Source organism: Gigantopelta aegis, chromosome 1 (assembly GCF_016097555.1).
Source record: "Gigantopelta aegis isolate Gae_Host chromosome 1, Gae_host_genome, whole genome shotgun sequence".
NCBI classification, from domain to species: Eukaryota; Metazoa; Mollusca; class Gastropoda; order Neomphalida; family Peltospiridae; genus Gigantopelta; species Gigantopelta aegis.
Genome location: NC_054699.1, coordinates 29,897,197 through 29,907,962, shown reverse-complemented (window position 1 = coordinate 29,907,962; position 10,766 = coordinate 29,897,197). Strand labels below are relative to the sequence as shown.

The 10,766-nt window shown below is 38.1% G+C and overlaps 1 protein-coding gene across 1 annotated transcript in view; it reads right to left on the bottom strand.

Annotated features, from left to right (window-relative positions):
• Positions 1–203: 203 nt before the first annotated feature.
• Positions 204–10,766, bottom strand: part of LOC121375303 — a 35,811-nt gene continuing 25,248 nt past the window's right edge. Inside the window, exons 5-8 of the mRNA XM_041502728.1 lie at positions 7,725–8,701; positions 5,798–5,996; positions 3,266–3,461; positions 204–746 (exon numbers count right to left, since the gene is read on the bottom strand). Coding sequence (XP_041358662.1) covers positions 670–746; positions 3,266–3,461; positions 5,798–5,996; positions 7,725–8,701 — 1,449 coding nt within the window. The 3' untranslated portion in view covers positions 204–669. The remainder of the gene's footprint in view (positions 747–3,265; positions 3,462–5,797; positions 5,997–7,724; positions 8,702–10,766) is intronic.

Here is a 10,766-nt window from a genome sequence, read left to right as displayed (position 1 = left end):
GAGTTTGCAGATGTTTTAGAAAGTTTTTGGCCAATAAAATATTTTTACATATTAAAAATGAATTTACTTATATTTCTTTGCTTAGAATATGAATATCTCTATATGTATATGTATAGGGATGGGTAGGACATAGCCTAGTGATAAAGCACTCGCTTGATGTGCGGTCGGGTTAGGATCGATCCCCGTCGGTGGCCCCATTGGGCTATTTCTCGTTCCAGCCAGTACTCCACAATTGGTGTAACAAAGGCCGTGGTATGTAATATCCTGTCTGTGGGACGGTGCATATAAAAGATCCCTTGCTGCTAATTGAAAAGAGTAGCCCAGGAAGTGGTGACTAATATTTTGTAGTGTCTTAATCAATATTAATTTCGGTCTAAAATAAAAATATTTATGTACAAGTTTATTATTTCCTCCAATGGCCAAATGAAATTTGAAATATATACGACCAAAGGTCATTCCAAATATATTTATCCATATAATGCTTGATATAAAAAGGAAAAAAAAAGAGGTAAAAGTAGGATGTGTTTATTTTATTGGGGGAGCAAAATGGAAGTCTTGCTAGCGCTGAAAACTCAGGATTAGTCCCTTTAAGCTACTGAAAGCAGGTGCGTGTGCAGGGGTGGGTTTCGGGTGTCGAAATCCCCTGCTGCTCAAGTGAATTTTGTCATTTTATAACATATTTTCGGAGGGATCATGACTTGAGCCCACTAGAAATTTCGCTTGCCGTAGACTCCTTCCTGCATACCCTGCAAAGACATATATTTTAAGCCACTGAAAGACGTTATATCTTAGGGCTTCTAGATTATGGTTAGTGATATTAAATGTTGGGCTAGTTAATAACTAATATTGCCATGCGCGACGGCTAGTGAAAACCCAAGTTGTCAACTGCTTCATTTAAGTCTATTTTGTAAATATGAATATCCTGCCCCCAATACCTAATCTTAATGGTTTTAAGCTCTATATCCTTCTTTAAGTGACATATCCAATTATTACCATTAGTAAAATTGTACTAATTTTAAAGTAAAGTAGGGCTAGTGAATTTTTAATTGTGGCTAGGAGATTTTTAAAATCACTGATCCCATGGCCAGTGGATTTCATAAAAATTCTAGAAGGCTAAGAAGCTCTGTATCTGCATGGGCAGTGTTAACCAAGATTAAAACTGTTACGTCTAAACAACATATACTAGTAAATTTATAACATGGGTTAGTTCCTCAGACCTTTATTGTCATGACATTTCAGGGCTCAAACTTAAGAATTTATCTCCCACAGCAATTTTTAAAAGAATTGCTATGGGTAAAACAGTCGACCGACGGCAATTTTGAGCCTGCCTATGGCAGTTTTTTAAAATTAACATTTGCAGCAAATATACCTGACTAAAAGGCCATCTTGTTATATGTAGACATCTTTTAAATGTGCAAATGTTAAATAATGGCAGATAATGTACACTACGGTATATATATTTCGACATTGTTGAGGAGCTTTATTGACGGCACAAAAGTGCCATCGGTGATGCGCTCTACCTACGGCAATTTATATCTCAATGACGGCATTTGCCGTCAGTGCCGCTGTTAAGTTCGAGCCCTGCATTTTAAATCTGCTTGATGGCATACAGTGAAACTTCTCTAAACCAGACACCCCCAGGACCAAGTAAAAAGTCTGGTTTTAAGAGGTATTCGGTTTAGAGAGGTTCTCTTATGTACAGATATTTAAAAAGGGCCCATGAAAAATGTCCGGTTTGGCGTGGATTCCGGTTACCAGAGGGTCTGATTTTGAGAGGTTTCACTATATTAGCAGTATTTTAGATAAGAATTCCGCAGAATTAAAAGCCTTGCCTACATCATAAACATTTTTGGTGCACTATGATGAACATCGAAAGTTGCAACTATAAACCAAGTTTCATTGATCTAGGAATTATAGTTTGTGAGAAAGATTTAAACGCGAAACTTTATTGCAAAAGTTCATGCTGATGCTGATACTGCTGGCATTAGAAAAATAATACATAAAATAATACATAATACTTCATAAAAGCGAGACAAAAAACATTTTATAAAAACTTATTTTCATTCTTATGAGGTGGTGTTCAATGTATCTGGTTCATCAGCTGTATTTGTTCTTTGGTCTATTGTTTAGTTTTTATAAAAGTTTTAATGTTTTATTACAAGTGGTAATATATAGTTGATACATTAACTTTTAATAAGTATGGCTTGTGTTTTATATGTAATGATGCTATATTTTGTTTATGCACGCTCTTTTTTGTCATTGGACCTAGTATAAAATGATTTTGAACGAAAAAAAAGTAAGCACCTCTGGACCAATCAGTTTGCCGTAAAGCGTATAGATACAAAGAAAATTTAATTATTCATATTTAAAAGAAAACAAAAATCAAAACAGGTCTGTCATTTACCTTTCAAACTGAAAGACACCTGAATCGTGTTTAAAAGAAAAAAAATCAAAACAGGTCTATCATTTACTTTTCAAACTGAAAGACACCTCAATCGTGTTTAAAAGAAAAAGAAAAGAAAGAAATGTTTTATTTAACGACACACTCAACACATTTTATTTACGGTTATATGGCGTCAGACATATGGTTAAGGACCACACAGATTTTGAGAGGAAACCCACTGTCGCCACTACATGGGCTACTCTTTCCAATTAGCAGCAAGGGATCTTTTATTTGCGCTTCCCACAGGCAGGATAGCACAAACCATGGCCTTTGTTGAACCAGTTATGGATCACTGGTCGGTGCAAGTGGTTTACACCTACCCATTGAGCCTTGCAGAGCACTCACTCAGGGTTTGGAGTCGGTATCTGGATTAAAAATCCCATGCCTCGACTGGGATCCGAACCCAGTACCTACCAGCCTGTAGACTGATGGCCTACCATGACGCCACCGAGGCTGGTTGTTTAAAAGAAAACAAAACTCAAAACCATTGAGAACATCTCAACCATATTTTAACCTGTCATTTACTTCTTAAACTGAAAGACACCTTAATCTGTTTAAAAATTAAACAAAAAACCAACAACAAAAACCCCTCAACCTTGTCAAATACTTCTTAAACTGAAATACAATGTTTTAAATCAATCATGTTTAAAAAAACATTTAAACTATTATTTACTTCTTAAACCATTGAAAACATCTTAATCATCTTAAAAAAAAAAAAAAAAAAAAAAAAAAAAAAAAAAAAAAAAAAAAAAAAATTAATACTTAGAATACTGAAAACCATTCTGCTCATATTTCATTTCTTTGAAATATATGTTTATTTACGTTTTAAACCCTTGTGAATAATAAACACTTCACTAGGGTCGTCTACTCGAATTCCTGTGGTTCCCTCCAGAAAGTGGTGGAAAAACGGACCACGGAAGCATAGGTAGTTTCCAGGAATGACCAGGTTCCAGTAGAAATATGGTTTGGGGTCATTGTCGAAATAAAACATCACAAATGTTTCCTGCCCAAGAGAATCCTGAAAAAGAGAAGGGTAAACGAGTGCATTAAAGCCATTCAATTCTCACGTGTTTTTTTTAAAGTTGTTATTTTCGTACATGAGAAATGTTTTGTAGCCATGAGAAATGTTTTGTAGCCATGAGATTCCTGAAATGCCAATGGGAATGAACACCACTAGTTTGGACATTCGGAAACAGGAAACAAAATGTGCTAGAAAAAAGGGAAACTGGTGAAAAAGAAATGGGGGGGGGGGGGGAAGAAACATTATATAGTCTTTAATACCGTAAGTCTTAAAAACAACCATAATTAGCATATTTCACATGATTTTATAAAAACTACATTAAATACAGCACTATGCATCAATTAACAAAATCATATATTCAAAAATTTAAAAGTATTTGGAAATGTGGATGTTGTGACCAATGCCATCAAGAAAGTCTGGAATCGTCTTAGATTCATTTGCAGAGGCTTTTGAGTCTTCTGAAGACATACATTGGTTGTACTATTACATCTAAAACATTTCATACTATCTATACTGAGCGTCACTATTGAAGGGTCACTCATATTGTTAGTACTACACATGTTAACGATGCCCGTCCAACACACTAATTATGAAAGAAGGTATACATGTATGGCCTTCATGGATTAGGCCCAGAGTGAGGTTTCCTGAGTAGCATTTGGATTTCAATATGAGTAATGGTACTTCCGGTTAGATGCCACAACAAAATGGTAAAAGTTATGCAAACACATGTACCTACTATCACCCCCAACAAATGGGTTGTCTCAACACACCCATGTCTGAAATTCTGTATGTTGTGCCCGTGCAAAGCGTTCTCACCATGGGTATAAAAGTGTTCATGATTGCCATCCACATATTCACGCACACTTCAGTTTAAAATGCGTCGTGTTTTGACTAATGTTGAGAAGGGCAATGGAGTAGGTCGGATACAGATTGAACACGGTCAACGAGAAGTGGCGAGGCACTTTAATGTCAGTAAGAGTGTGATTGGGTGGATGAGGCAACGACTTCAATTGACTGGATCTGTTTCCTATGCACAAAGACCAGGGCTAGCATTAAGCAAAGCAAAAACACGACGCATTTTTAACGGAAGTACCGGTATGCGTGAATATGTGGATGGCAATCATGCACACTTTTATTGAGACCTGTAGTGGCACCGATGGAAGTTCATCACATTTAAAAAAAATTAAAACTTATTTTCGTGCTTGTATCCAATTAAAGTTCAAGCACTCTGTCTTGGACACACACCTCAGCTATCTGGGCTGTCTGTCTAGGACAGTGTGTTAGTTGTTTGTTGGTTAGTGGTTAGTGAGACAGAAGATGGTGTAGTGGTCTAACACCTACCCATTAAGACGTTAAAACTTGCTCTGGGTGGGAGCTAGTTCCCGGGCTGTGAAACCTGTACCTAGCTACCAACTTTATGTCCGATAACTTAACCACGACACCACCGAGGCAGGTTGATCATGACAGTGCACCAAACTACTTTATAAGACTAATAGTTTCTTGCACTCGTTCATTTGTAGATGGTTTTTCTGATACAAGTCTCAAGAAAATCAATCCCCGGAGGTCGCTAAAGCTCACTAAAGCTCACTCCAAGGATTGATTTTCTTGAGACGAGAAAAACCATCTACAAAAGAATGAGTGCCAGATAGATTTTCTAGTTCAATTATTCTTATAATTTTAGTATAATTATTATAAAATTCACTGCATTCTATTTTAGTACTGTGACGTCATACCTTTTCTCAGCTGATATATATTACATCACTAAAAGGAATGCATGCAGTGTTACATATTATGTGACGTCAAGTACTATGTTGATTATGGAATGATGTCATGAACAGGTAGCAATGGATGTCTACCTCCTAAACGACAATCGCAATTAACCAATGGACTACTTTTTTCGATTAGCAGCGAGGGATCTTTTATATGAACCATCCCACAGCTTGTGGAACACCGGTTGGAACGAGAAATAGCCCAATGGGTCCACCAACGGTGATCGATCCTACACCGACCATGCATCAAGCGAACACTGTACCACTGGGCTACGTCCCACCCCTCTTGTTTATTGCTGCACGTCTTCCCTGAACACTAGGTGCCAACATTGTACTCTTTCCTACAAAAATCTCACATCTGCCCTTGTAGATTCCATACTTACCCTGGATCTGCATCAGGCATTTGTGAGGGGGAGGGGGAGGGAGGGAGTCAAACATGTTAAGAGGTGTTTGAACAGGCTTTTATTATTTTTTGACATCTATGACACAAAAGGTAACAGGCACCCCTCTGTGCCTCCCCCTGGATCGGCACCTGTGTATCTGACATGCAGTTTGAACAGTTACCTCGACGTGAACAGCGTGACGTCTTTTGTAAGGATGATATCTCGAAATTCTGGCCAGGAGGACGGTGGACATGTCCCGAGGTGTGAAAAAGAGACACTCCTGTGGTATCCCACGCAGATTCTCGATGATGTGAAGCAACGGGTAATGGTTTCTTGCCAACACCCGAGCATCTGCTATCGACATACATGGTTGAGAGGGCCTGCAAATATTGGAAGGAAGGAAATGGTTTATTTAACGACACACTCAACACATTTTATTTTCGGTTATATCTTAAAAACATTGGCTATTGGGTATCATAAAAAGGTAAGTATAAAAATCATTAATTAAAAAACAAAATCAAAAGTGAACTTAAACATTTGTTTTGTTAAACGACACCACTAGAGCACATTGATTTATTAATCATCGGCTACTGGATGTCAAACATTTGATAATTCTGACAAACATTAATTTTGTATAGTCTTAAAGAGGAAACCCACTACACTTGTTCAGTAGTTCGTCAGGACATAGGGCTTAACGTGCACATTCATAGCAAGCTGTTGTAGTGCACGCCTGTCATGGGTGCAGGTGTCGACTTATTCCAGCTCCTTTGTACATTAGAACCAAAGCATCTTTTATATGCATCATCCAACAGACAGGATAGCACATACCTTGGTCTTTGATATACCAGCCGTGGTGCACTGGCTGGGACAAGATTTTCACTATAATGGGCCCACCGACGGGGATCGATCCTATAGACCGACCATGCATCAGGAGAGCGCTTTACCACTGAATTAATAATAAGCATCAATTAAAAATAATCTTAAATCACAGTGTAATGAGTTGTGCACGAGAAATAAATAAATAAACATCACAAGATGGGACCAAGGCTGACAGACAGAGAGCGTGTCCAAGTTTTTAGGGTTCAGGAAGGAAGAAAGAAGAAGAAGTCTGTTTTGTTTAACGACACCACTGGAGCACATTGATTAATTAATCATCGGCTATTGGATGTCAAACGTTTGATAATTCTGACAGTAAGGCAGCAGTTCAACAAATATTACATCTCACCAGGTTAAAAAACGAAGAAGTTTGTTTTGTTTAATGACACCACTGGAGCACATTGATTAATTAAAATTTAAAGTTTGTTTTGTTTAATGACACCACTAGAACACATTGATTAATTAATCATCGGCTATTGGATGTAAATCATTTGCTGATTCTGACTCGTGGTCATCAGAGGAAATCCACTACATTTTATCTAATGCAGCAAGGAATCTTTCATATGCACTTTCCCACAGACAGGAAAGCACATACCATGGCCTTTGTTCAGTTGTGCCGCAAGGTTCAATGGGTAGGTGTAAACCACTTGCACTGACCAGTGATCCATAACTGGTTCAACAAAGGCCATGGTTTCTGCTATCCTGCCTATGGGAAGCGCAAATAAAAGATCCCTTGCTGCTAACTGGAAAGAGCAGCCCATGTAGTGCCGACAGCGGGTTTCCTCTCACAATCTGTGTGGTCCTTAACCATATGTCTGACACCATATAACCGTAAATACAATGTGTTGAGTGTGTCGTTAAATAAAACATTTCTTTCTTTTGTTCAGTTGTGGTGCACTGGTTGGAACGAAAAAAATCTCAATCAGCTGAACTGATCCACCGAGGTGGTTTGATCCTGCGACGCAAGACCGTGGTATGTACTACCCTGTCTGTGGGATGGTGCATATAAAAGATCCCTTGCTGCTAATCGAAAAGAGTAGCCCATGAAGTGGCAACAGCGGGTTTCCTCTCTCATTATCTGTGTGGTCCTTCAGCATATGTTTTATGCCATATAACTGTAAATAAAATGTGTTGAGTGCGTCGTTAAATAAAACATTTCTTTCTTTTTTTAGTGAGCCCTGAGTTCTTAACATATTCTTATTCTAAACAGCCAAACAAAACATAATAATTACACAAAGCGCATTTCGTGTTCGGATCTCTGGTCTATCATTTCCATCATATCTATGAAGTGTTGTAGTCTGGGATCAGCCGTTCCCGCTCGCTTTTTACGCTCCTCCTCTTTCTTCCATTTCTTAAATTCCTCCGTTTCAATTTTACCATCTAAGTTCAGGCATTCCTTCTTATGTGACGGCCAGTCTTCCCTCTGGCATTCTTTACAGCAGTAGAAAACCTTGCTGCATTTGGCACAACTCTTCAACCGTGCATCCCTCGACTTGCAGGTACGACATTCCTCAATCTTAGTAGAATCGGATTCCTTCCCATTTGTGGGATTAGATCCTGCTGCTGCTGAGGCACCATCATCTGTGAAATCTGACACAGTGATGGGAGAAACATCATTTACCTGCAGGCCACCTGATCGAGACATAGTCAAAGAACACTTTACAAACGTCATATCGTCTTTTGTCTTGCACGTGTCGTGGTGGACCTTAACATCTTTGGAACGACACTCGGCTGAGCAATACACAGTTTCTTCACAAAATGGGCACGCTTTGCCTGATCCTTGTTTAAAAAATGTCTTACAGGATGGACACTTCTGTTCTCTTGGTGTCGAACTGGGAGTTTTTTTTGCTTTGGAGCTGTTGATTTCTGTACTTCTAGAACCAGAATTAGTGGTTCTGGGATCAGTGAGATTGTCAAAGGTCTTGTTGGTTTCTGTACTTCTAGAACCAGAACTGGTGCCTCTGGGATCATTGTGATTGTCAACGGTCTTGTGGCTTTTCGTACTTTTGTTTTCACCTTCCAGTGCACCTGTCTGTTTCTGGATCTTCTTGCACTGGTCTTTGTGTGACTTCCAGTGTTTCCTCTGACACTCCTTGGAGCAGTACACTGCCACGTGACATGCAGAGCACCTCAGAGGGTTCGTCTGATGTTTGGAACAAAACGAACAGGAAGCAGGCATCTTGTTGAAATGATCGATGTACAAATGAGTCTGCAAGAAATGGAAAACACTTATGAAGTTAAGAAACAAGAATGTTAAACTGACTAACCTGCAGATTGAGTGGGTTTACAGGAAACCTTTTTTTTTCTATCTCTATTGATAATACAGCCAGTGCACCACGACCGGTACATCAAGGGCCGTGGTATCTGCTATTCTGTCTATGGGATGGTGCTTATAAAATATCCCTTGCTGTTAATTGAAAAGAGTAGCTCATGAAGTGGCAACAGAGGGTTTCCTCCCTCAAAATCTGTGTGGTCCATATCCTGATGCCATATAACCGTAAATAAAAATGTGTTGCATGCGTCATTAAATAAACCATTTCCTTCCTATTGATAATAAAAATATACCAAGCCACAGGATTTAACGAAAATTAATAAATATTACTGTTTCTGGTAGCAGGTCATTAGCAGATTAGGAAAATCATGGAACTGAATGTCTGTTAGCCATTATCATATAACATACTCACAATTGCCATTATTACTGAAAAACTGTTTCCGATGGGTTCCAGTGATCACAGGATATGGAACTGAAATAATGTTTTCCATAAAACTGAAATCATGTGGCTTGATATACAAATAATTATCTTAAGTGACCAAACTAAAATCTGCAAAACTAATTTCACTTGGTATAAAACCAACTAATACACTTGTGATTTAACTTACAATATAAATTGATCAAACGATTCCTTATCCATTCTCTTGTATCTGAGCAGAAATCCAGTTTTTGTTATATCTGGCTGAGAGAGCAATCATAACCGTCCAAATGTCCGTCTAGCTCTCGAATAGCCAAATACTCGAACTGAATGTGATATGGCCAACTTGGTTTTCAACAACTCCTTATTCCATACACAAAGGAAATCTAACATCAACTACAATTTGATACCAGTGCATATTATCTAAGTTGGTAAAATAAATGCTCTGGTATGTACTATCCTGTCTATGGGATATTGGATATAAAAGATCCCTAGCTACTAAATGAATAAGAGCAGCCCACAAAATAGTGGCAGCAGGTTTCCTCTCTCTTTATTTGTGTTACCCGTAACCATACGTTTGACAACATATAACCATAAATTAAAAAAAGGTGTTGAGTGCATTTTTAAATAAAACAAATTTTCCTTCTAATAGTTGACAACACTGTAGCTTTGTTTTTATTTTGTATTAATAAAGATATCGGAGGATGGGGTGGGGTGGGGTGGGGGTTGAGTAATTGTAACTTGAAAATTGAATGCACTAAAATATAGTGGGGAAACAACATGTAGCCCAGTGGTAAAGCGCTCGCTTGATGCGGTCATTGTGGGATTGATCCCCGTTTGTGGGCCCTTTGGGCTATTTCTCGTTCCAGCCATGGCACCATGACTAGTATATCAAAGGTTGTGGTATGTGTTATCCAGTCTATGGGATGGTACTTATAAAGATCCCTTGCTACTAATCGAAAAAGAATAGCCTATGAAGTCACGACAGCCGATTTCCTCTCTCAATATCTGGGATCGAATCCCGTCGGTGGGCCCAATTGGGTTATTTCTCGTTCCAGCCAGTGTACCATGACTGGTATATCAAAGGCTGTGGTATGTGTTATCCTGTCTGTGGGATGGTGCATATAAAAGAACCCTTGCTGCTAATTGAAAAGAGTAGCGCATGAAGTGGTGACAGCGGGTTTCCACTCTCTATCTGTGTGGTCTGTAACCATATGTCTGACGCCATATAACTGTAAATAAAATGTGTTGAATATTCGTCCTTAATTAAACCATTTCCTTCCTTATTTCTTTTAATTACATAAGAGTCCACTAATGAGGTTAGATCCTGTGTTTAACAGATGAAATGTGTAAAACAAAACATTATTTAAAGATATTTGTCAGAATAGAAGTACAAATTATGAAATCTAGCTAAAATATTTGTTTTTGAAATTAAGAATTTAGCATACCATATTGAATAAATCATAAGATATTTAAATTTTTTTAGGGAGGTTGATTCCCTTCCAACTATCCATGAATTATTCTAATTTTGTTATAAATCATTTCATTAACAAAAGAACAATTCTCTTTTTACAGTACTTACCT